The 27,063-nt window shown below is 47.3% G+C and overlaps 1 protein-coding gene across 1 annotated transcript in view; it reads left to right on the plus strand.

Annotated features, from left to right (window-relative positions):
- MYH16 (myosin heavy chain 16) overlaps positions 1–26,799 on the plus strand; it is a 57,290-nt gene extending 30,491 nt beyond the window's left edge. The window contains 23 exon segments of the mRNA XM_075994846.1: positions 223–396; positions 1,642–1,869; positions 2,674–2,778; positions 5,025–5,111; positions 5,331–5,476; positions 6,696–6,786; positions 7,253–7,309; positions 8,017–8,103; positions 11,078–11,323; positions 12,462–12,579; positions 14,166–14,293; positions 14,640–14,836; positions 16,027–16,156; positions 17,249–17,465; positions 19,715–19,851; positions 19,943–20,046; positions 20,891–20,993; positions 21,964–22,122; positions 23,054–23,257; positions 23,507–23,632; positions 24,603–24,770; positions 25,314–25,514; positions 26,599–26,799. Coding sequence (XP_075850961.1) covers positions 223–396; positions 1,642–1,869; positions 2,674–2,778; positions 5,025–5,111; positions 5,331–5,476; positions 6,696–6,786; positions 7,253–7,309; positions 8,017–8,103; positions 11,078–11,323; positions 12,462–12,579; positions 14,166–14,293; positions 14,640–14,836; positions 16,027–16,156; positions 17,249–17,465; positions 19,715–19,851; positions 19,943–20,046; positions 20,891–20,993; positions 21,964–22,122; positions 23,054–23,257; positions 23,507–23,632; positions 24,603–24,770; positions 25,314–25,514; positions 26,599–26,799 — 3,414 coding nt within the window.
- The last annotated feature ends 264 nt before the right edge of the window (positions 26,800–27,063 follow it).

Below are 27,063 nucleotides of genomic sequence, written 5' to 3' on the forward strand. Positions count from 1 at the left end.
CTTCTCTGTTGAGGCTAGGGCTGCAAGGGATGCTTTAAGGCAAGGAGCTCAGCCTTAGAGATGGCACCTGTGGAGAGACTAGGCCTGCAGAGCTGCAGCAAGAGCTGCTTCCCACCACCATGCTGCTGTGAGGTCAAACCTGAGCAGACACTTCACAGCCCACCATCTATCCCCCTGGCAAATCCACCCTCCTAACACTCTTTGGTATTGCTCATCGCCCAGGTCAAGCCACTCCTGAATGTGGCTCAGCAAGAGGAGGAGATGAAAGTCAAGGAAGTGGAGCTGAGGAGTACCATGGCCAAGACCCAGGAGCTGCTCAATAAGGTCAAGGAAATGGAGGAGAAGATGGCCACACTCAGCCAGGAGAAGAATGACCTCACCATCCAGCTGCAGGCTGTACGTGGGGTCCTCGGGGAGAAGGGCGGGAGGCTTGGAGGCCCTGGTGGGCAGGGAGGAAGGGTGAGCTCTTCTAAAAAGCCATGTCCCTCTGGACCACGGGGAAATTCCCCAGCCTTCACTTTCCCTTCATTACCATGTCACCCTTGACCCAACCACCAAAAAGTCTCCATCATATTCTTATTTGCACATCACCACGGGGCGGGCACACAGCCACAGGCCCCACCTGTGGGGAAAGTCCAGGGATGGCCGGGAGATGTGTCGGAAAGAGCACCCCCTGGAGTCAGAGCTCAGCTCTGCCCTGTGAACTTGGCAACTTATCCTCCCTGTACCTCCTTTTCCTCACCTATCAAGGGGAAACATGGCCAGGTGTGGTGGCTCATGCCTGTAATCCTTGCACTCTGGGAGGCCAAGGCAAGAGGATCACTCAAGGTCAGGAGTTTGAGACCAACCTGAGCAAGAGTGAGACCTGAGCAAGAGTGAAAGAAATTATCTGGACAACTAAAATATATATATATAAAATTAGCAGGGCATGGTGGCACACGCCTGTACTCAGGAGGCACAGCTTCTCGGGAGGCTGAGGCAGAAGGATTGCTTGAGCCCAGGACTTTGAGGTTGCTGTGAGGTAGGCTGATGCCATGGCACTCTCGCTTGGGCAACAGAGCAACATTTGGTCTCAAAACAAAAAACAAAACAAAACAAACAAAAAACCAAGGGGAAACACGGCAGGGAAGAATAAATGACAGTTTCTGTAGGGTGGTGACTAAATGCCCTGTGGTGCATCTGCTGCTGGCATCCTTTTGGCTCCCAAAGCTTATCCTGTCTCTTCTCTGATTTGACCCTCACAACCACCCCATAAAACACCCAGTTTTCATATGTCTTGTACAGGGTAGAAAACCCAGTTGGCAGACATTTAGAGACTTGGTCAAGGTAGGTAGACAACCTGCCAACACCTTAAGGTGAAGCTGTTCATCTAGGGTGATGCAGAGTCAGACAGCAGGTCTCAGGTTTGTGTCCAAGTGATGTTGCTGTGGCTGCTGATCCCAGACCACCCTCCTACACTATACTATGTTTTGTCACACACATTGTAAAAGGAACTTAGAGATAGCCCACCCTCTTGTCTACCCAAAGACACATTTTTCAGGGATTATCAGCCCTAGGCTTGTCCACCGTCTTGGTGATGGTGTGTGGATCCCTCGCAGGTACCTGGTACCTGCCTTTGACTGGGGCTCTTTCTTCCAACAGGAGCAAGAGAACCTGATGGATGCAGAGGAACGCCTGACCCAAATGATGAAGACCAAGATGGAGCTGGAGAGCTCCATCGCAGACATGCGGGAGTGGCTGGAGGAGGAAGAGGGCACAGCAGCCTCACTGAGTGCTGCCAAGCACAGGCTAGAGGGGGAGCTGAGTGACCTGAAGAGGGACTTGGAGGGCCTTGAAACCACGCTGGCTAAGACAGAGAAGGAGAAGCAGGTGAGGACTGCCTGGGTCCTATCACGCTCCTCTCAGGCCAGGGCACCCCTGCCTGTTCACCTTCAAGGACATCAGGAGCCTCCACCGTGGTGATGCCCAGTGCCTCAGCCACTGGCCACGTGGGGCTATTTTAATTTCAATTAATGCAATAAAATTTAAAATGCAGCTCCTTAGTTGCACTAGCCACATTCTGAGTGCTCAGAGCCACGTGTATTAAGTGCCACAGGCAGAGAACATGTCCATTACTGCAGAAAATTCTGCTGGACAGAGCAGCTGACTAAGGTGACTGAGAGCTGTTACTGTCATGGAGAAGGGATCACCTTTAGCTGTTGGATTTCTGACAAATAAGCAGTTGCTTCCCTCTGAGCAGCTCCCTGGGGAAGCCCTGGCCCCTTCCTGCCGTCACAGGTGGGTAGAGCTCACGAGCAGGGTAAGGTGGCTTCTGCCTAAACCTGTGCTTCTCCAACTTTGCTATGCACACAAACGACCGGGGATACCGACAAGGTGCAGACTCTGGACTGGCAGGGCCCAAGGGTCTGTGTTTCTAGCACACTCCCAGGTGATGCCACTGCTGATGTCTGGGAACCATGTTTTTTGCAAGAACGCCCTAAACTAGTGGTTCCCACTGCTCCCCAACACTTGTAAGATTCTGACTTGGTTTGTCCGGGATATGCCCTGGGCGCTGGCATTTCTTAAACTCCCAGGAAACTCTAGGGTGCCGCCAAGCTTAGGACCCCCCTCTCCTCCTTATGGAGGCTGTTTCCAGTCTTAAGGACCCATCTCTCTCCTCACCTGGGTTTCCAGGCCCTGGATCACAAGGTCTGCACCCTGAGTGGGGACCTCTTGCTCCGTGAAGACTCCATTGCCAAGCTCCAGAAGGAGAAGAGGGCCCTGGAAGAGCTGCACCAGGTAGGTTTCCCTGTATCTCCCCTTGGCAGAGCAGGTGGAGCTTTGAACAATGTGTTTTGTGTGTGGAGACTGGAGCCTGGTGTTCATATCCTGGCCTTGCTGCCCCTCAACTGGGGGCCTTAGGGAAGTCAAGGAATCTCCCTAAATCTCAATTCCCTCATCAGTGAAGTAGGTGTGGTCACATCTTGATGCCTTCCTTCCAGGTGTGTTATAAGTAGGACAACCATATAATTTATCTTATAAAGTAGGACAGTTTTGAGGATGAAACAGGGAGCTGTTAATACTTATGAGTCAGGTTGTGCCCAGGCACATTGGGAGGTATGGTCACCAGAGTGGTAAGTATGCTGTGGGGTGTATGGAAGTGCCCCGTAAGCTCCAAAGCCCAGTGGACCCTAATGCACCATGGCAACAACAGCCACAAGCTCGTGAGGTCATGAGGAGACCCACCCTACTTTCCCAGGGCTGCTTTTATGGCTCAGGCTTCTGAATGCAGAGCTAGCTCTGACCAGCTGCCAGCGCTGACCTCTAGTGACACAGGTACAAAGAACAGGTCAAAGCTGAGAGCTGACACTCATCCCTGTGTTTGCTGACATCATGAATCCACAGCATGTCCCCTGATCTCCTTTCTCCACTGCCTCTGGAACTGCCTCCTTTAGGCTGTGATTCTCAATCATATCAGACCCAAGGCCTCCTTTTACAATAAATACAGTCAGTTCTTGTTATGCACAGTAGTTCTGTAAAATTGTTCTGTAAAGTTGCCACAAACACTGAATTAACAAATACTGAATTAGCAAATACCAACCATTGCTCTTAGGGGAAACACAGAGTTAGGTTCCTACATGCCTCTGGCCATAACATTTTTGTCAACCAATTAATTCATAATATATACAATTACGATCAACATAATACTTTGTTTTACGTGTGTTCTGTTGAAAGACACCTTATTTGATATAAAATGTTGATTCATTAACTTTGAACTCACGGCTAGTAGCACTATAACTCATGCCTAAACAAAGCTTATCTAACATATATTTTTGTAGTAAGGATCACTATAGCCTTCTCATGCTTAGGAACACTAGAAGGCACTTCAGGAATATGCTTAGGGGCCACTTTAAATAGCAAAATTATCAATAAAAAACAAAACAAAACAAAAGATAAAAGTAAAAAACATGGCATTAAGTAGAGCATAAAAATGACATTTATATTTCAGAGCTGAAACAAGAAGGCAGAGCATCACCTTATTCAAACTCAGCTGGGAATGTGTATATCGGGTGACTCAAAATTTTCCCTACCATGTACATATTTGCCAATGACCATGAAAGCACCATGATTATTAATTTGGGATTACAAATATCTTTTAGTGAGTAAGTGAATCAACAGTAGGGAATCCACAAATAATGAGAATCAAATGTATTTTGCAAGGCCCTCTTATTATCCCAAAGTAAAAATTATAAATAATACATAACTTCAAAAAATCAATAGCATGCCCTTTGATATAAACGAGAAATGGATGAAAGGCAATTTAGAATAAATAGCAGTTGTCAGCATGTAGAAACAAGCTCAGGCAGATGGACTAGGAGACAGCACAGGAGGGTGTGGCTGTTGTTGGGGATGCGATTTTACAAAACAGTGAATAACCCTTGGGGAAATTTTGAATAATAACAAATGTCTCAGTTTTCATGGTAGATCATTCTCGTAAAATGTAGTGCATACTAAATGAAAAAGAATGTTGAGCTACTTGTAAAGTGGTGCTGGGTTCTAGGTTCAGAAGAGCATAAATGGTTGTTTCACTTACATGAATGCATGGGTGGGACATCAGGCATGTGGACTGCAGAATTAGTCACCATGGTGCTGGATTGTCCAGAGCAAGGTGGGATATCCAGCATCCTTGGAGTCACTCACTAAACATCAGTGGGCCCACCAGTCACTGTGACAGCCAGAAGCACCCCACAGATTTCCAATATGCCTGATTTGTAAGAGCTAGCTAAAAAGAAAAAGAAAAAGAAAGATTTCTGATATGCCCACTGGAGAAACAGAGCTTCCAAATGACCCCGTAATGGGTGCTCGGGTCTGTCTGCCCTGGCCCCAGCCAGCACACAGGAGCAGGTGCTCAGTAACTACTCACTGAAGTCAACTCAACCTCCCAAAGCTTGGGGGCTGCACAGCTCAGAAGTTATGACTGAGGACCAGGCCTATTCAGCTTCCCCTGCAGTGCCTAGGACACACGTGTGTATCTTTCCTTCCAGAAAACCCTGGATGACCTGCAAGCTGAGGAGGACAAGGTGAACCATCTGACCAAGAACAACAGCAAACTGAGCACCCAGATCCACGAGGTAATACTCGTTGCTGGGGCCATTTCTATAACTCAAGGGCCAGGTCCATTCTTGGGCACAGTGTGCTCAGATAAGTTATGGGACCTAGACTGACACATGACCTGAAGTGTGAGGGCCTTTCTGATGCCACAGGTGAGGGACCAGGCCCAGTCTGCTTCCTTCTTGCCTTCTGCCCCCAGACTCCCCTCCTCTATACCGTCTCTTTTCTTGTTGCTGTAGCTGGAGGATAACTGGAAGCAGGAAAAGAAAATCTGGGCAGAGGTGGAAAAGGCTCGCCGGAAAGCTGAGGGTGACTTGAAGATGACCATTGACAAGCTCAATGAGATGTTGCACTCCAAGCTGGATCTTGAGGAGGTGGTGAAAAAGTACGCCTGCGTCATTGTTCATTTTGTCTGTCACCATGTTAGCAATAGCTGGAGCTGCCTGGATGGTGCCCGGTGCTAGGTGCTGTGGGCTTCACATACAATAATGTGTGTCCTGAGTACCTGTTGTGTGCCAGACCTATGCCTGGCATGGAGGATACAGAGCAGTGCCTGGTGGGAGCTGAGAAGGAAACGAGCACCTGGAACGCTGAGGCCTAAGCAGGGCAGGGAGACTTCATAGAAACCTATGAACTGGTCTCTCAGGGGTAACAAGGAGTTGATGGTGTATTTTATCAATATCACTCTGGCAAAGGCAGTTTTAAAACACTAGAGACCTTGGCCAGGCATGGTGGCTCACACCTATTGTAATCCTAGCACTCTGGGAGGCTGAGGCAGGAGGTCAGGAGGCTCAAGGTCAGGAGTTTGAAACCAGCCTGAGCAATAGCGAGACCCCGTCTCTACTAAAAATAGAAAGAAATTAATTGGCCAACTAAAATATAAAGAAAAAATTAGTCGGGCATGGTGGCACATGCCTGTAGTCCCAGCTACTTGGGAGGCTGAGGCAGGAAGATCACTTGAGCCTAAGAGTTGAGGTTGCTGTGAGCAAGGCTGATGCCACGGCACTCTAGCCTGAGCAACAGAGTGAGACTCTGTCTCAAAAACAAAACAAACAAAAAAAACCCCACTAGAGACCTTGATGAGGAGTGTATGCAGCTAGATCTGTATCTTGGCACATTTCTTCTGTGGCACACACAGATAACATGTGCGACTCTGCCTGTCTTCATCTGCTCAGCCTCTGGCATCTTAGTTCTCACATGTGGCTCCTTGAATGTGGAGCTCACACATCTGAAGGAGATAGAGCCTTTTGTGGAAAGTTTTTGGAGGAAAAGTTTTTCCTAAAAGGCAAAGCATACATGTTTCTGGAGCCCCTGGGATGTAAGCTGCACCAGAGCAGTGACTGCTGTCCCATTTGTTCACTGATGTGTACCTGGAGCCCAAAACAGTAAATGTGTGAAGGAATGAATGTGTGAGTGACAAAAAGCCCATGGAGAAGATTCTGGGGTGTGCTGTTCCATGGGTGTCACCCCAGAGGCCAGGGTCTGGGAGAGGGTGGGTTATGGCAGGTCCAAGGCCTCCTCTGGCAGCCCAGGCATCGTTTCCTCACCAGCTCGCTGGGCCACCCTCAGAGCCTTTCCTCAGGAGACCAAACCTTTCCTTGTAGGAGGGATATGGAAATAAATTCTATCAATTCTCAATATGAGGATGAGCAGTCTCTGAACTCCACACTGCAGCGGAAACTAAAGGAACACCAGGTATGTCCAGGACTGAGAAGCCAATAATCTCCTTTTGAAATGCACTTCTCTGCACCCTTAGTTCACAGCAGCTGATTGGCTGCTAGGGTTTCCTGAGAAACAAGACTGCCACAGAGTCCTTGGAGATCAACTTGTGTTTACCTCATGCAGGGTCAGATCCAAACTCTTCACAGTGATTACGAGGCCCTCCTCCATCTAATGTCTGCTCCTCCCTGATCTCATCACTTCCTGTTCCACCACCACTCTGTCCAGCCATGCAGGCTCCTTGCTGAGTCTCACACATGCCAGGCTCCCTCCACCTCAGGGCCTTTGCACGTGTTCTCTGGGACCTGCTTCTCTCCGCCTTTGACCGTGGCCATCATAAGCTCCTGTCCCTATTTTCTATTCTAAAAGGCCAAGAGGGTGACTTTGTAACTTTTCTTAGGAGAGACGAATCTCCCTTATCTGTCTCCTATGTGTCCTCTAGGCCCGAATTGAAGAGCTGGAGGAAGAACTGGAAGCTGAGAGGGCAATGAGAGCCAAGGTAAGCAAAATGCTTTTATCCCTTCCTAAGTCAAAGGACCTAATGACAACCACACATCCCACCATTAGTAGAAACTCCCACTCAGAAAACCAACAGAGAGGACAGGTGTCTGATCAAAAAGTCTAGTCATTTCTTGAGCACTCAGTGTGTGCCAGGCACTGTGTTACACACCCACATGCATGAGGATGTGCAAGGCACGGATACCACAGGTGGGTGAGACCAGAAAAGAGGCTGGTCTGCTTGGGGCAGGTGGAGGAGGAAACATTTGACCTCAAAGATTGAATTCAACAGGTTGATGCAGGGAGGGATTTCTAGGCAATGGGAACATAATGGCACCTACCTTCACAGGGACAAAGGTGTAAAATGAGAAAACATGTGTTAGGAAGAGCAAAGCATGGAAAGGGGCTTGAGGGTGGGGCTCTTACAGGGTAGTGAAGCCAGAAAGCTGGTGGGAGACACATCATAATGTGCCTAACCTCCAAATTCAGCCAAATTGGGCAGCAGAGTAAGGTGAGCACTAATACCCACCCAATGTGGGGAGGACACATAATGTCCTTCACTGAGCCTTCACTGTGGATGGCAGGCAGGGAACAAGACTCCCCAGGTGCAGGCCCTGGCTTCTCAGATGTGATGTGGTCACCATGCTCTTTACTAGAGAAAAAGGAGCTATGGCTGGCTTCCATCAGTGCCATTAAACCTATCCCCAGGTGGAAAAACAACGCAGCGACCTGTCCCGGGACTTCGAAGACCTTAGCGACAGGCTGGAGGAAGCTGGTGGAGCCACATCTGCTCAGGTACTCATCCTGGGGGGCCAGGAACCCACAGTATTGTCTTCGGGGAGAAAAAATGCTGGACTGTGAGCAGTGGGATAAAAACCAGTTAGTTCTTGCTAAAGTCATGAGACTAACTGGAAGAGAAACCAACTAATAATAACGAGTAGGTATGGGAGGAGCTGTTCAGTTCACTTTCTGCTGGGGCTCCGTAGCTCAGCCATGTTCACGGAAGCAGGAGAGAGACTGGATGCAGAGGGCAGGCGTTTAAATACAGTGTATTAATAGGAAATGTGAGGTGTAGTAAGGCCAACAGATCAGCAGACACCTGCCTTTGAAAAGACAGTTTGTTATCCATGGTTCCTTGAGGAGGGGATCGCTATTCCCTGTGGAGCACTGGGCTTGGCCAGGAAGAGCATGTGGTGTGGCAAAGGGAAATGTGGGCAAGAGCCTTTCCTGTGGTTTCTATGGCAAGGAACAGGCAAGGTGGGTAAAACTGGCTTAGGACTGGCCAGTTTGAGTAATCTCAGTGGCTCTGGGGCACAGGGACTATCCCCAATTGCCTGGTACTTGGCCCTGGAGTGATAGGGCAGGTGGATCGTGACCCCAAATGAATGTGAGTGCCCTCCAGAGGTTGTTGCCCTGTGGGCTCTAGATTGACTGGTTTGGATTTGAATAGCACACTCCAGGGTGAGCTGTTTGCTGTCTCTGGTGTGGTGGGGAGTGGGGCGTGGGGAGGGGGCGGGCCCTGCAACATCAGTAAGATCTCAGATGTCAAAGCATCAGAATACAGAAAATATGGAACCCATACTATTAAGTGAAGTTTCCCAAGAATGGAAAAACAAGCACCACATATACTCACCAGCAAATTGGTATTAACTGAACAGCACCTAAGTGGTCACATAGGTACTGCAGTAATAGGGTATTGGGCAGGGGGGAGGGGGGCGGGTATATACATATATAATGAGTGAGATGGGCACCATCTGGGGGATGGTCATGCTGGAGACTCAGACTTGTGGGGGGAGGGGGGGAAATGGGCATTTATTGAAACCTTAAAATCTGTACCCCCATAATATGCTGAAATAAAAAAAAATGAATCTCAAAAAAAAAAAAAAGAATACAGAAAATAACGACAAGGTTAATATATTAATACAGTAGCGTAACCCCACTGCCCCACACCCCAAGTGCACCCCACTGAGAGGTGAAGGGGGGCTGGAGTTAGAGCCTCACCTCCTGGTGTAGGGCTTCAGCTTCTTTGATTCACATGACGGTGTCCTGGGGACCTGCAGAAACCACACAACCTCCTCCTAATTGCATGTAGTCAGCTCTCCTGCAATGCAGACCCTCAGGCATAGCACAAGGCACAATGGCTGTTTCCCTGTTGCTGGACAGCAGGGCTTCCTTTACCTACTGCTGCCTGGACTCTACATCCATTTCCTCACCTTCCTGGCCACTGTCCTTTCACTGGGGGTGCATGCTCAGAACTGAAGCTGGTACTCAGCTGTGGTCAGGGTCCTGGCAGGAAACAAAATCATTCCAATGGTTTGAATGATGAGGCATGAACGAAGGGACTACTGCTAGCAGTGTAGGGAGGGTTAAGAGAACAGCAGGGCACCAGAGACTGGCACCAGGGACCCATTACTGCCCCTGGACCAAAGGGACAAGAGGATGCAGGGTTATGGGGCTGTGAGAGCCAGAGCCAGGGAGGAGGGGCTGCCTGATAGGAGCTGGAATTATGGAGGGACCTGGGTAGAGAATGGACCATTAGGGAGGCAAGGAGCAAACAGCCAGTGCCCAAGAGTGGCTGGAATACTGGTTCTGATTCTGGTATGTGGGTTTTGGGGTATCATTAAAATGCAAATTCTAGTTCAAAAGGTCTGGGTGTGGACTCTGCATTTCTTTTTTTTTTTTTTTTTTTTTTTTTTGAGACAGAGTCTCGCTTTGTTGCCCAGGCTAGAGTGAGTGCCGTGGCGTCAGCCTAGCTCACAGCAACCTCAAACTCCTGGGCTCGAGTGATCCTTCTGCCTCAGCCTCCCGGGTAGCTGGGACTACAGGCATGCGCCACCATGCCCGGCTAATTTTTTATATATATATCAGTTGACCAATTAATTTCTTTCTATTTATAGTAGAGACGGGGTCTCACTCTTGCTCAGGCTGGTTTTGAACTCCTGACCTTGAGCAATCCGCCCGCCTCGGCCTCCCAAGAGCTAGGATTACAGGCGTGAGCCACAGCGCCCGGCCTGGACTCTGCATTTCTGATGAGCCCCCAAGTGATGCTGGTACCCCCCAGCCCATGGTCTAAACTTGGAGTAGAGAAGATCTAGAAGTTATATACAGGCAAAGAAGAGAAACACACAAGGCAAGAGTTGCTATCTGTGTTTGTCTCCCAGGGCTACTATAACAAATTATCACAAACTGGATGTCTTAAAACAACACAACTATATTCTCTCACAGTTTGGAGGCCAGAAGTCTGAAATCAGGGTGTGAGCAGGGTTATTCCTTCTGGAGCTCTGAGGAAGAGTCTCTTCCAGGCCCCTCTCCCAGCTCCTGGCAGCTCCCAGCAATTCTTGGTGTTCCTCAGCTGGACGAAATCACTCTAATCTCTGCCTCTATCATCATAGGACCTTCTCCCTGGGTGTCTCTCTGGGCCCAAATTTCCTTCTTCTTAAAAGGACATCTGTCATTGTATTAGTGTCCACCCTAATTGAGTATGACATCTTAACTATGTCTGCAAAGACCCTATTTCCAGATAAGGTCATACTCCCAGGTGCCTGAGTTTAGGGTTTGGATATATCTTTTTAGGAGGCATGATTCAACACACAACACTACCTAAACACATCCTATGGGCAACATGTCCAAAGGTTAAGGAATAACATTTCAGTCAGGACTTCTAGTGAGGGGCAGGAATACCAGGGGACTAGCGAGCAGGTGGACAGTGTCCACCCCAAGGAGGCCAGGCTGGCCCGTTCTGCTGAGCCCTGCTGCTCTCCTACCCCAGATTGAGCAGAACCGCAAGCGGGAGGCCGAGTTGCTAAAGCTGCGGCGTGAGCTGGAGGAAGCGGCCCTGCAGAGCGAGGCAACAGCCTCCACGCTGCGCAAGAAGCACACGGACTCCATGGCTGAGCTGACAGAGCATGTGGAGAGCCTGCAGAGGATCAAGTCCAAGCTGGAGAAGGACAAGCAAGTGATGAAGGCTGAGATCGACGACCTCAATGCCAGTGTGGAGACGATGCAGAAGTCCAAGGTGAGGACAGCCCCCTCCCACAGCCACAGGGAGGCCCCACTATATAATCTCACTGTGCTTCAGTCTTCCCATCTATAACACAGGGATGGTAGTAATAATCCCCACTCAGAGCACTATTGTGAGGGCTGCAATAGGCCCTGGCACATAACAAATGCTCAATAAATGTGCAGTTACAATTTTCATTTCATTAGTATAATTATGTCCTCATGGAGTTAGCAACCAATAGGAGAAATAAGATAAATGCATACCATGCCACAATTCAAAGAAAAAGTGATCCATGACAAGAAAGAAAATGAAGCTGGTAAGCCATTCAACATGCATTTATTGAGCACCTACCTGGTGAAGAGCCCCTTGTGACACTAGGAAAGGGGGGAATCAAAAATGAGCCAGCAACTATTTGCAGTCCCCAAACTTCAGATACTTACAAGACATCTTCATAGTTCCTGTTTTATCTACAGACCCCTGCACTAATGCCAGTATTTTTCCTTAAAACAGCTCACTGCATTTTCTTATTGGGTGTGGTGTGCAGGAATCTGGAGGGGCTGTGAAAGGGGGAATGGCCAGAATGAGGGGCTGTGTGCCCACCCAAAGGCTCTGGGTTTATACTGATAGAAAATGGTGAGCTGTTTGGGATTTCCAAGAGAGGAACATTCTAGGATTAGGTAGGTATCCTGAGAGGTACACAAGAGGAACAGACATGGGGGAGGGAAAAATTTCAGGGGGAAGGAAGGAGGGTTTGGCCTGCCCAACCCCATACCCTTCCCCACTGTTTTTTTTTTTTTTTTTTTTTTTTTTGAGACAGAGTCTCACTTGTTGCCCAGGCTAGAGTGAGTGCCGTGGCGTCAGCCTAGCTCACAGCAACCTCAAACTCCTGGGCTCAAGCAATCCTGCTGCCTCAGCCTCCCAAGTAGCTGGGACTACAGGCATGCGCCACCATGCCCGGCTAATTTTATATATATATTAGTTGGCCAATTAATTTCTTTCTATTTATAGTAGAGACGGGGTCTCGCTCTTGCTCAGGCTGGTTTCGAACTCCTGACCTCGAGCAATCCGCCCGCCTCAGCCTCCCAGAGTGCTAGGATTACAGGCGTGAGCCACCGCGCCCGGCTTCCCCACTGGTTTTATTCATCCGGAGCAGCTGAACACAGAGGCCCACGTCAGAAAGCTGGAAGACAGCTTATCAGAAGCCAACGCCAAGGTGGCAGAGCTGGAGAGAAACCAGGCAGAAATCAATGCCATTAGGACCTGCCTCCAAGGTGAGCTTCCCAAGGAGTGGTGCTTCCCAAGGAGTGGTGCATGGAAAGGAACAGGGATCCTGAAGGAAGCGAAAAGAAACACACCTGGGTCCTCTCCCCAGCACTTTCTTGGCCTTGGAAAATTCCTATCCAATCCCCTTTCGATGAGACAAGGACATTTTATTCCACCTGCTGAGTATTCCAAGTAATGTCTTTACAATGTAAAACAGAGAACACCACTCACAGGTTTTTTGTTGTTATTTTGGGTTTTTTTTGAGACAGTCTCTGTTGCCCAGCTAGAGTGCAGTGGCATCATCATAGCTCACTGCAGCCTCAAGTCCTGGGCTCAAGCGATCCTCCTGCCACAACCTCCCGAGTAACTAGAACTACAGGTGTCACCATGCCCAGCTGATATTTTTCTATTTTTAGTAGAGACAGGGTCTTGCTCTTACTCAGGCTAGTCTCGAACTCCTGAGCTCAAGCGATACGCCTGCCTTGGCCTCCCAGCGTGCTAGGATTACAGGTGTGAGCCATATTCAAGGCATTTTTGTAAAAGTTCTCTCACCTGCCCTGTCAGATCAGCAGGAGGAACACTGATGCTGACAAAATCCAATTTTCAAACATTTTCAAACATATGATCCACATACTAATATAAAGTGAACATGCTTCAAAGATTTATTTAACTCATTAATAAAGGAACCAGAAAAATGGTAAAGCTCTCTTCAAAGAGCATTGGAGAAGCAGAGATTTACAGTCAGCTGGGAAATGAATGCCAAAATAACTTGACTAAGTTAGATGCAAAACTGGTTAATGTCCACACACACAATAATACTGTAACCTCTGGGTTTAGTTTTTCCCCCCACCAGAAGAAATCCTTTGCATCTCTATGACAAAAATAATCAGTAACTTATCATTATACAAGCTAACATCTAACTTTGCAGAGGCTGGGCTCTAATCAGGGGTAAACAGTAAGTTAAACAGAGGCACATTCCCTTAGAGAACTAAATACTCTGTGGGTGGGCCTGGTAGACAGTGCTTCAGTGTGACATTGAGAGAACTTGTAGGCATCCTTTGGCCTTGTTTCTCACATTCTGAATACTTGTTAAAAATTGATATCCCAATTTGATGGACAAGAACAGTGAAGCTGAGGGAGATGAAAGGACTTAAAGAGTAGAACCAGAAACCCTCACTCTTCCTCTTTGGCTCATGGACATTGCTGGGCTCTCACAGTCATTCCACAAATAACAGGACTGTAGGTTCTGGGATGGTGACAAATATACTTTATACTGTAAACACTCTCTGCTCCACTGTTTTCTCCAAATTGCTTTGCTATATCTCCTGACAGTTGGAAGCTGGGGGCTTTGTTATCTGAGGCTCCTAACTCCATGCAAGTCACCTAGATGTTGGCAACCCGTGGGCACTTGCTTCTCTCCTGGGTTCACTTACTTTGGATGGCTGGCATAGTTGTTCCTTGCGCTCCCTGTTCCTGCTCAGTTGGCCAAGCTACCGTACTTATTTGGTACTTTGGAAGCAATACCCCAGGAGACTTAAGACCTGGCTGGGAAATCAGTTCCTCATCCAATATTTCTTCCACCCCTCTCACCCAGCTGAAAATAGTGAACTGAGCCAGGAACATGAAGAATCCCAGAGTCGGCTCAATCAAATCCTACGGATAAAGACATCTCTGACATCGCAAGTGGATGATTACAAGAGGCAGCTGGATGAAGAGTCGAAGGTTGGTTTGGGGGTGGAGTTGGTGGTAACAGAGCTGCCTCCTTAAAGGTTATAGGTTATGGAGATGTAGAAGGAACATGAAAAAGAGGTGATACAATAGCATGTAAAAATGTTAACTACAAAACTGTAGTACGTGATGTGCATGACTAGATTAAATCACATATCCTTGTGGACAAATAACAGGGTGAAAATAAGGAAAATGAAACCCTGATGGTTTGGATTGTAGAATCACATGTCTTTTCCCTCCATTACTTGCTGTCACTGTTGCGCCAATGTTACACATACCTAAGCAATGGCCTCGAGGCTGTAGAAAGCCCCCAGGGCCACTGACTGGCTGGTCCCCACAGTCCTGCAGCACAGCCATGGTGAGTCTTGCCAACACCAAGCATGACCTGGACCTGCTGAAGGAGCAGCTGGAGGAAGAGCAGGGGGGGAAGTCGGAGCTGCAGCGCCTTGTGTCCAAGCTCAACACTGAAGTGACCAGCTGGAGGACCAAGTATGAGACCGATGCCATCCAGAGGACTGAGGAACTGGAGGAGACCAAGTGAGTCACCCTTGTGCTGGGTGGACTGGGCGGGCAAGCACTGCTAAGGCCAGGACCAAGCCCAGAATTAGGAAGTTCATGGGCTTCTTTAAGAGGAGGACTAGGTTTCTAGACAAAGGAGCCCACTCTGGGCCCTCAGCAGAATATTTTCTGCACATACCACCAACGTCAGAGTTCCACCTTCAAGGACCATCTACCTATACTCAGGTAGCCTGCAGGGACATCAGGATCTAGGGCTCCAGTTCTAGGCAGGACTTCTCTGACTCTGATGTGCTCAAGAGGCATTGGCAAGCCTTGCTGAAATGTAGGTTCCCTTTGGTGGGCCCAGGGAGAGGCTGGCAAAAGTCTCCACTGCACCAGCTCACCAGCAACAAATGCCCTCATCCTTTGAGCTTTCTTTCTCATTCAAAAACTACAGAAATTGACACCCTGCTTGCACCCAGGGAAGCTCTGTGGTTCAGCCACCCTGGGCCAGGCAGGGGAAGGGACCCCAGCCTGCTCACTGGTCCTTTCTATCTACCAGAATTCCTGGTGATAAGATAGTAAGGCATAGTGACCTCCAGCCGATGCAACACTTTCACCTAAAGCTCTTTCTTACATTGAGCCTAAATCGGCCTTCCTGTAACTTCCACCTCCTACTCTCCAGCCCTTTTCTTTTGAGGCTGCTGGGAGCTGCCTGGTCATACCCCAAGGCACCTACTCCAGGGCTAAACCTAAATCTCAATCCCTAACCTCTTCTCTGCCTGGAACCCTCTTCCTGACACCCACAGGGAGCCCACCCTCCCTCAGGGCTTTGTTCCTGTGTCCCCTTCTCAGAGAGCCCCTCCCCCCACCGAATCCTCACATGACACTGCAGTCAGCCTTTCCCACATGGACTGCCCATCCCCTTCCCTGCTTTCTCCCCCACAGTGCTTATGAGGTTCTATATATATATACCATCTGCCACCCCTTGCTCCAGAACAAATGTTTCATGAGGGCAGAGACCTTAGTCCTGTTTTATTCACTACTGTATCGCTAACACCTGGAACAATACTTGGCACAGAGTAGAAATAATAAGTATTTGTTGAATGAATAAACATGTGAACAGGTGTTTAGGTGGCTCACCCGTAAACATTCTGCATCTTTTCCAACATTGAGCCTCTAGGCTCCTACATCTCTTTCATGGCCTCTCTGGCCCTCATCTGCTGGAGGAAGCTAGCCACCAGGCTCCAGGAAGCAGAAGAGGCAGCTGAAGCTGCCCAGGCCTGGGCTGCCTCCCTCGAGGAAAATAAACAGAGACTCCAGGCAAAAGTCGAAGACCTCACCATTGACTTGGAGAAGGTCAGAGGGTCAAATGCTCAAAAGTTGCCTATTTACCAGTGCACAGAGCCCACAGCAGAGCTAGGACAAGAATGTCACACATCTGGGGTTATCAGGAAGAAGCTGCTGGCCCAAGAGGGTGGAGCACAGGGCTTGTCTTCAGGAGCTCACTGGACACAGGCTCCTGCTTGAGCATGTGTTTGTAAACTCTTCTGAGATCTTAACACTCAACAAGCCACTATTTAAATAGGTCCATGAGAGAGGTAAAATTTGCTCCCAGGAAGTTATACAACACATCTTCCCTGTTCCTTTCTCTCTCACACAAACCATGTCCCACACATAGGGGACATGGCTAAATATTCCTGTTTGCATCCCTGCTTCAAACTGGTTTGCCAGTCCCTACCTGAATTAAATAGGATTTCCCCTGGCATGCACCTCCCTGGTCTTGTTCTAGATAGGACCATGATTCATGCCAGCTGTGAGGGGCCACAGACAGTAGTATCCGAGAATATGACTGCACCAGGAAGCCACATAGGCAGAAGGTCACATCTATGTGAGAGGCTTCAGGAAAAAAGTCCTGAAACCCAAAAAAGTTTTGCTCCCTCATATTAAGAAATTAAGCAAAACTTTACAAAATTTAATATAGCTCAACAACAAGTATGCAGTTGCTGGGGAGTTAGGAGAAAGATAAAAGGTCTATGGAAAAATAAAGTCTAAGAATAATCAGTTTTGAGTTGGGCAATGATGTGCCACATATATGACTATGTCATAGAGAAATACATTATAGGGAGTTAGGTCAGATATCATAAATCTGGGATGGCTGCTGTGGCCCAAACTCATTTTACACTCGAGAAAATTCTAGCCTGGGAAAATGAGGAGTGCCTGGGGTCACACAGCACACATCACTAGAAGTTTGAGAACTGGAATACAGCTCTTTGCAGACTCTGCTCTGTGCTTATGCTGTGAACGTTGAATTATATTCTGATTCCCAAGAAGTCTATGGTCATGAGAGTTACTGGGGAAAGGGAGGGAAGAGAGCTTGGTGGGAGAAAGAAGGACGGGTAAGGGGCAGGGAAGTCAGACCCTCCAGAGACCACTTCCACCTTGCTCCAGGCCAATGCTGCAGCCGCCGCCCTGGACAAGAAGCAGAGGCTCTTTGACAAGATGTTGGCCGAGTGGCAGCAGAAGTGTGAGGAGCTGCAGGTGGAAGTGGACAGTTCACAGAAGGAGTGCCGCATGTACATGACAGAGAGCTTCAAGATCAAGACTGCCTATGAAGAGTCCCTGGAGCACCTTGAGTCAGTGAAGAAGGAGAACAAGACCCTGCAGGGTGAGTGTGAAGGCAGGCAGGTGGGCTGGGCCTGCAGGGATGGGGACACAGCCAGAGCCCTGAGCCTTCTGAGCACCTGGCACACAGTAGGTGCTCAATAATTTTTGACTGACTAGACAGCACTTTGCAGAAGCACTTGGGTGCTCAGAAGTATAACTTTAGGTGAGTTACTTAGGCCTTCTGTGCCTCAGTTTCCTCATCTGTAAAATGAGGAAATAATTCTACCTTCCTTGTGAGGTTGGCATGATGACAAGTGTGATGTCTTCACTCAGTAAAGCAGCTGGCACAAATAATGGCTCAATAGATTCTCTGTACTGAGCCCTTACATATAGCATATGTAAATAATATACAAGATGCTCCTAGACTTACAATGAAGTTATATCCCAATAAACCTATCTTTTCATTTTATTTATTTTATTTTTTTTTGAGACAGAGTCTCACTTTGTTGCCCAGGCTAGAGTGAGTGCTGTGGCGTCAGCCTAGCTCACAGCAACCTCAATCTCCTGGACTCAAGCAATCCTCCTGCCTCAGCCTCCTAAGTAGCTGGGACTACAGGCATGTGCCACCATGCCCGGCTAATTTTTTTTTCTATATATATTAGTTGACCAATTAATTTATTTCTATTTATAGTAGAGACGGGGTCTCGCTTTTGTGCAGGCTGGTTTTAAACTCCTGACCTCAAGCAATCCGCCTGCCTCGGCCTCCCAGAGTGCTAGGATTAGGCCCGGCCCCAATAAACCTATCTTAAGTTGAAAATATCATAACTCAAAAATGCATTTAATACACCTAACCCAAGAAACACCATAGCTTAGCCTAGCCTACCTTAAACATGCTCAGAACACTTACACTAGCCTACAGTTGGGCAAAATCATCTAATACAAAGCCTATTTTATGATAGAGTATTTAAAATCTCATGCAATTTATTGAATACTATACTGAGGGTGAAAAATAGAATGCTTGCATGGATACCTGAAGTACAGTTTCTACTAAATGCGTATGGCTTTCACACCATTGTAAAATCAAAAAATCCTAAGTTGAACCACCGTAAGTTAGGGATCATCTGTATATTTCTTAAATATAGGACTCTCAGGATGGAATTTCCTTCTGTTGGATATTGCTTTTAAAATGTTGGCTATCTGTTGAAGGTAGTTTTGCCACATATAGGTTTAACTGTATTATTTATTTTTGTGGTAGGCACACATTTCTAACCACAAATAGTTGTGCAAGAGATGTCACTTTTTTTATTTTAAAGAACTGTTTTTGGGTCTCCGTTCTGCTGAGCAGCAGAAATGAAATCTCAGGTGAGGCAGGGCTTTCTCAGTCAATTCTGGGTTGCCTCACCCTGCTGCCTCCCTAGGCTTGTATCTATGTTCCAGGGCTGACATGGGGTCACTACAACGGGAGTAGAGGCAGACTGTCCAATGTCCCCCCAACCTGCCCCAAATCCTGTGAGTCCCTCCGAGGGGAGTTGTCTGCTTAGAGGAGACAATCTTGAAAACCAAGCATTTGAGGTATAAGGACTCCACTTTCTTAATTTCAAAAGTGAAGGAACTGAGCATAAAGTAAATAAATACATGAGTCAAAAATGGGGGAGAAACATCTGAACCAAATAAAGGTTGCCAGGGCTCAGAGAGGAGGGAAAACAGGAGAGGGCAATAATCAGGCACTGGTGAAGGTCCTTGCCAATATGCGTGGGTGGGCCCCTCAGCTCCCAGTACAGATAAGAAAACTCCCAGGTAACCTGAGGATTAAGAGCAGAGGAATATATACCTCACCTGGCAGGTAAAGCCCAGGTGGGAACAAACCTTGTGAAGTAACCCCAGCCTGCTGGGAGCCGTAAGAATGGCTGAAAAGCCTGCTTGGGCTGAGAGAGTATGAGGGAGCATAGTAGTGTTCCTTGTGGTCCCAGAGTGGTACACTAGAAAATGTTCCAGAAATAGCCACCATATCCATGGCTGTGTCAGTAATGCCACCACAAGTGACAGCAACAACCGAGACCTAGATGATGTCCTCCAAACCCCTCCAAAAGCCACCTGGAACTTAGAGGAGCTTGAATCCAATAGCTTCCAATGTCCAAGCCCTGATATTCCTTGAGTCTACAATGCTGAGTAAATTACTTCCCTTTTTATCTGATGAGGCTAGGAGTGCCTGCTTTTTTATCTTGATGGAAGAATGACTGAGGCACATGCCATGATGCTGGAATGCTGGTATCCCCATATGCCTTATTAACATGCATATTCCTTTCTCAGAGGAGATCAAGGATCTCATTGATCAGCTCGGAGAGGGAGGACGGAGTGTGCATGAGCTGCAGAAGTTAAAGAAAAAATTGGAGATTGAGAAGGAAGAACTCCAAGTGGCCCTGGAAGAAGCTGAGTCTTCCCTAGAGGTAACTATGTGGCTGTCACAGGTGCCTGGACCCTTAGCCAGGAACTGCACACCTTCTTGGCTAGAAAGACTGATGTTTATATTCCTGGTAGGTTGAAGAGAGCAAGGTGATCCGAATTCAGTTGGAACTGGCTCAGGTCAAAGCTGACATTGACCAGAGAATCCACGAGAAAGAAGAAGAATTTGAAGCTACTAGGTATGGAGCTGATGGAATGGGAGGCTGACTTTTAGCCAGTATGATGGTGTAGGGCCAGAAACCTAGGTCTCTGCCACTTAGTAGTCATGTGACCTTGGGCAATTCACATGAACCTCTCTCAACCTCAGTTTCCTCATCTATTAAATAGAAATAATGATAGTGCCTTACAGTAATGTGGCACTGGTTTAGGAACACTTAAGCACATAGTATTTTAGCCATGTTGGCTAATGATGCTGAACATCGTTTATGTGCTTACTAGCCATTTGTATATCTTCTTTGGATAAATGTCTGTTCTTTGTCCATTTTAAAAACAGGGTTGTCTTTTTATAGTTGACTTGTAAGAGTTCTTTATATATTCTGGAAATTAGACCCTCATCATATACGATTTGCAAATATTTTCTTCCATTCTGTGGGTTGTCTTTTCACTTTCTTAAAAGTGTCCTTTGAAACACAAAAGTTTTTCATTTTGAAAAGTATATTTTTTTCTTTAGTCATTAGTGCTTTAGGGATCACATCTAAAGATCCAGTCACAAAGATTTATGCCTATATTTCCTGTAGTTCTAGCTCTTACATTTAGGTCTTTGGTCCATTTTGAATTAATTTTTATATATGGTGTGAGGTAAGGGTCCAAATTTATTCTTTTGCTTGTGGATATCCAGTTGCCCCAGCACTATTTTTTGAAAAGACTTTTATCCTCATTGAATAGTCTTGGTACCCTTGTGGAAAATAAACTCATCATAATTGTGAAAGTTTGTTTCTGGATTCTCAATTCTATTCCATTGATGTATATTTCTATCTTTATATCAGGACCATACTGTCTTGATTATTGTATCTTTGTAATAAGCTTTGAAATTGGAAAGTGTGAGTCTTACAACTTTGTTCTTTTTCAAGATTGTCTTCGTCATTATGGGTCCCTTCCATTTCCATTTAAATTTTGGGATCAGTCTGTAAATTTCTGTAAAGAATCAGCTGAAATTTTGATAGGGATTGTATTGAATCTATAGATCAATTTGGGGATTATTGCCACCCTAACAATAGTAAGTCTTCTGATTCATGAACATGTATGTATTTCCATTTATTTAAATCATCTTTAATTTTTTTCAACAATGTTTTGTAGTTTCTGCTTATATTTATTTTTTAAGTCAATGTGAATCACTATTTTATTTGCATTTGAGAATATTATAATATCCTCTCCCAAATCTAAGAATTGAACTATTTCAAGGTGCTATAAATCCAGCAATGCACCTGCATGTGGTGGGCATTCAGGGTGGGGCTGAGGTAAACGTGGGATGGGGTTGGGGATTTGTGAAAAGGCAGTGACAGGATCTTTACATGCCAGCCATTTATTTACCTCAATTCAACAAATGTTTATTGGACACCTCAATTACCTCCTTGGTCTTCTCCTATAAAAGGAGATTAATACAGCTTACATGAGTGTTTTATGGAAATATTTATTGTGTTGATTATAATATAATTGTTATATACTAAATATAACCAATTAATGACTGTTGTTTTGAAGAGAGATATAAACCTGACTTGTATGGCCAAAGCTCACATCCTGTAATGGAAAAACCTGGGACTTTAACATCTGGATTTGAATTATGACTCTACTGTATGACAAATGGGTGGCCTTTGGCATGTTTTTCAGCATCTCAGAGCCTCAATTTCCTCTCAGAGCTGATCTGCATGTTAAATGAATTGAAATCACATAAGACACATGGTAAATGTTCAGTAAATATGACCTTCCTTTTCTTTCCCCAAAGCATGAGACTTTAAAGGTTTAAAGGTTTTTTTAATTTCACAACATGATGGCTATATCTGCTCCACTAATACTGAGAGACTTCTTATCTAGGGAGGTTTGGTACAGCCTGAACAGCAGGCCCAATATACCAAGCTCTTCTCTGCTTGGACTTACAGGCCAACCTGGAGGCAGAGGCCAAGGGCCGGGCAGAGGCACTACAGCTCAAGAAGAAGATGGAAACAGACCTGAATAAGATGGAAATCCAGTTGGACCATGCCAACAAGAACAACAGTGAACTTGTTAAGACACTGAAAAGGCTGCAACAGCAAATCAAGGTAGTGATCTGGGAAAAGGAGAAACTAATCACAAAGCAAGCCATCATCAGTTGAGCCTGAAGGCTTACAGGGAACTAACTTTTTGCATGTCTTCAGCAAGGATAAAGGCAGCAGAGTGAGAATGCAGGGTGGATGGCAGTCTAGGGAGCAAGAGACTTGGGGACTGTATAAACAGGAGGCACCAAAGTCCATGTCTGAGACAACTTAAGAGAGAGGGAAGAAATGAGGAAAACATGAAGTGGGGCCTGTCTTAATTTTTAAAATCATTTTTTGACTTACTATAAACTATTTCAGACATAGAAAAATAAAGAACATAAACTCATACATCCACCACTAGCCTTAAAAAATAAACACAAGTCCCCTTTATCATCCTCCATCATCAGGCTGGTCTTTAAAGCATACACACATAGTAGCATCCAAGCATTCAATACTTATTGGGAACCTGCCCTACCCAGGCACCGTTGTAGGTGCTAGAGATACAAAAATAGACAAGACAGAAACACCCCTGCAGGTGGACAGTAAGCAACAAATAAATTAAACTGTAGTATTAAAAATGATGATAAGTGCTATGGAAAAATAAGAGGGCAGAGGAAGGAAGCCTGGCATTAGCCAGTGAAAGAGTAATTGTCAAAGGTCATCAGGGAAGGCCCTCCTAGGAAGGTCTTGCTGGGAATACCAGGCACTATTACATCAGGAAAGGCTTGATCTCCTGTTAGACAAGTCCTGGGTCCTGGCCTACCTGGGACTCAACCACGACATGAACTCCCCTAGGGCAGATCTGTGCCTCACTCTCTTTCTATGTGGTCTCCACCCCTGCCCCGGCTTCTTGCCGAACTCTGTCCATAAAGGTGAGGGCGCCCTCAGGCCTGGCCAGCCCAGGTCATACCAGAGTCCAGCCAATGGGCTCAGGCTGGGTTCTTCTGCCCTCCAGGACCTGCAGATCCAGATGGATGAGGATGCCTGGCAGCATGAGGAGCTGCGGGAGCAGTACAACCTACAGGAGCGGCGCCTGAGCCTGCTGCAGAGGGAGCTGGAAGAGGTGCGCTCAGCCCTGGAGGGCAGCGAGTGCTCCCGCAAGCTGCTGGAACAGGAGGTGGTGGAGATCACCGAGAGGCACAACAAGGTCAACATCCAGGTAGGACAGTGGCTCCTGAATCAGTGCCACTTGGACTCACACTCAGACACCTTATTCCTGGGCTACTCATGACTCAAGTTCTGCTCTCCTAGAGAGGAGTGCAGGGGAGAGACCTTCACCCCACACAGAAGGCCCAGGGCCATATCCTGTTGGAAGGTCTGGCAAGCATATCTTGGGGAGGGTGGTTTTCTTTCCTGGACAAGGGCAGGGCCATGCAGACTCCTGGCAGTGTCTTCATTCCTCCTCTAGAACCAAAGCCTCCTCGTGGTCAAGTGCAAGCTGGAGTCAGATGTCCAGCGCATCTCCAATGAGCACGAGGAGCTCATCAGTGAGTTCTGCTTGGCTGACGAGAGGGCCAAGAAGGCCATGACAGACGTAAGTCTGTGTACCACCTGCTGGTGGTGGGCAGGGTCTGGAAGGGAAAGCCACCCCTCCCCTCACGGGTCACTGTGGACTTACTTGTGTGGTACCCTGCCCAGCAAGGATGTGGGCCTGTCATGGAGGAGCCTCAGGCTTTATAAAAAGCCAAATATATGAAAGTAGGGAAGAAATATAAGCTATACCTGATCATGTGAAGGATTAGAGCATGAGGTCAGGGGACTCAGATCAAAAAAAATCTGGGCAGCATTTTTGGCAATGGGCAGAATTAAAACAGCCTTGAGGGAAGAGCTAGGAAAAGGAAGTTGGATACATGCCCAGGGGCTCAGAGGTGGATGTCAGCAAATGTGTAACCATGTGTTTTTACCCCAGCATCCCTTTGGGTGTTCACACCAACTCTGAATGGTAGGTTCTATATATGCCCACTTTGAAGATGACGGAATACAGATTTTATTGCCAGGCTTTTCCCACTTGATTAAAATTCCAGTAGTTCAAGAACATTGTTGGTCTTACATGGTGCTACCTCCCAAGAGCACAGACCCATGCCTGGTACATAGTAGACCTTACATGAATATTTGTGGAACGAATGCAAGAATGAGGGGGCTGAGGAGAGACAGGCAACTTGCTAAAGGTGGCTCAGGGCTGGACACAATCCTAAGTCTTCCAACTCCAGATGCTGTGCCCCTCATGGAGGTGGCAGCAAAGGTTTTGACTTGAGTGCCCCTAGCTGGCAGGATTCTGTGGGGTTAAGAGGCTTGGTTGGGGGTGCATGAGCCTCCCCCTCCCCATTTGGGGCACATGGGAATAAGTGGCATCCCCTCCACCAAACCCTAGCAGCTTATCAGTGAGGATCCTCTTGTCAACCACTTGATTTCCCAGAAACTGGAAGACAAGGTCCTTCATCTCCAAAAGGTGCTATAAACTTGGGTAGCACCCAGCTCTAATTCTTTCTCCTCCCTGCCCACAGGCTGCCCGCATGGCAGAAGAGCTCCGGCAAGAGCAGGACCACTGCATGCACCTGGAGAAAATCAAGAACTATGAAGTCACCATTAAAGACCTGCAGGCCAAGATGGAGGAGGCCGAACAGCTGGCTCTGAAAGGAGGGAAGCGCATGATCATGAAGCTGGAGGCCAGGGTGAGGGCAATGCTGAGGCAGCCAGGAGAGGGAAGCCAAAATCATGCCCTGCATTTGATGAGAAAATGGGTGGTGCAAGTGCTATGAAAGAAAAGGAAATTGAAATAACAGTTCTAGTTTATTTACCCAAAGTTCTCCTTTCCTCCACCTCTCTCTCTGTCATCTTCCTCCTCAGAATGTCCTTAGCCTCCAAGCAGAGCAGTTTCCAATATTTTCCTTCCTCTTATTACTAACTTAAAACCAGCTTTAGTCTTTATCCCATGAAACATCAGTGCTGGAAGGGCCCAGAAGGTTCAGTCACCTTGTCCCACCTCAGACTCCCCCATGCCCAGAGGAGGGAACCTAGGCTCAGGGGAAGGTGACCATGTGGTGACCACAGCATAGCCCATAAAAGTCAGAGCCTGGCTTTCCTGCCAAGGGCTCATCCCATCACCTCTGGGCAGGAAGTGGATATTGCAGCCATGATGGCCACGTCCCAGGCCACTGAGCTCTGAAGTTCAAAAACATGCATCTCTCAGCTGCATTCCTGTCTTCCTCCCTCAGATCAAGGAACTAGAAACAGAGCTGGATGGGGAGCAGAAACAGCACGTGGAGACGGTTAAGACACTGCATAAGAATGAGCGCCGCCTCAAAGAGCTGGTCTTCCAGATGGAGGAGGACCACAAGACCAACCAGCGCATGCAGGAGCTGGTGGAGAAGTTGCAGAATAAGCTGAAGGTCTACAAGCGACAGATCGAAGAGGCGGTGAGTGCTCAACATGCTTCCCCACTCCTCCCTCTCTAACGCTTGCTTCCCAGCCCACACTGCCAGCCTTGATTAGAATTAACCACGGGGAAAGAAGCAAGTATTGGCCCCAAGATGACTCTGTGAGATTCATGTCCACAGTACCATGTCCTCAGTATTGTGTGGGAAGGGGACCAGACACTACACACCAGAGATAAGAACATGTAAAAACTAAAAACATTTCCCATGACTACCAGGTTAACTAATATAACCATGCAGTGGTGACCACAACCTCAGAAAGTTCCCATTCTCTGTCCTGCTTCTGTTGACCCTTGTGGCCTCTGGCAAAGACAACCTCTCCCTCCCTTATTTGATCCTTCTGCTGCTGAGGTAGGAAGGCTGATATTTTTAATACATTTCACAGGCAAGAAAACAGACCCCTGCTTTCTGAAGCAGGATTTGGGATAAAAAAAAAAAAAAAAACAGACCCAGAGTAGAATATCTATGCTATGTTAGTAAAAGTCAGAGTTAAAGTCAAATGATCAGCAAACAGCAGTTTCAAGTCTCAACCCTGCACATGTCCTATACATTCCCCCTTCAGGGACATAGATAGTGACTCTGCCATCATTTGCTGATGGTTCTGTGGCCACCATGTTGAATCCATCAGCTACCCGTGCACCTAACACTCTTCCCAAAAGGTTCAATAAAGGTCAGCTGACAGCAGATATGGTTCTAACCAAAAAAATACTCTTCTAACCAAAATGACTACAGCACTACTGGGGAATATATGGTAGGGGAAAGTGCTACATCCTCATCTTCAATGGTAGAGCACCAACAGATAATGCTGAAAACCAAAAATTACAGAAGCAGCCACAGAAGCACATTTTTACTTATAAATATTGATGTTGAGGCCAAAAATAATCAGCTAATAGTGTTGAAGGTGGTCATCCCTGGTGAGCTGGAGTGTGTCCTTCCCTACCCAGGACAGCTGTTTTGTAAGAAGAACAACTGGACTCTTAGGGGTCTGAGTAGAACTGATAAAACTGCATACTTAACCAGAATCAGCCAGGCTCATGCCCTGTTTTCCACCATGCCTCTGTCACAGGAGGAGCAGGCCAACCAGACTTTGGCCAGGTACAGGAAGACAGTGCATGAGCTGAATGATGCTGAGGAGCGGGCCGGCATGGCGGAGACCGCCCTGAACAAGCTGCGCACCAGACATCGTGTGGCTGGCAAGGGCATCACCTCCGTGGAGATCATCCAGGTGTCTAAGACAGGCTCCTCCAAAACCCTCTCTGAGGAATGAAGCCCTCCATGCCCTAGGCCACAGCAGGTAGGTGTGGACTGCCAGAAGCTCACCTTCCCTGCACCTGCTTTGCTCCTAGCAGTGGTAGTACACTGCCCAGTGGGGCACCCCATGCTCCCCAGCTTCCAGTCTTGATCACACCTGATCTCATGCAACAGGAACCCCACAGCACCCCCCACCTCTTCAGTTGCAGCTCTCCTCTCTGGATTCTCGCAGCCCTCGGGTGGGGTGGGATGGGGTGCTGTCCACCTGCAGAATAGGTGC

This window comes from Microcebus murinus, chromosome 19 (genome assembly GCF_040939455.1).
Source record: "Microcebus murinus isolate Inina chromosome 19, M.murinus_Inina_mat1.0, whole genome shotgun sequence".
In the NCBI taxonomy this organism is placed as follows: domain Eukaryota; kingdom Metazoa; phylum Chordata; class Mammalia; order Primates; family Cheirogaleidae; genus Microcebus; species Microcebus murinus.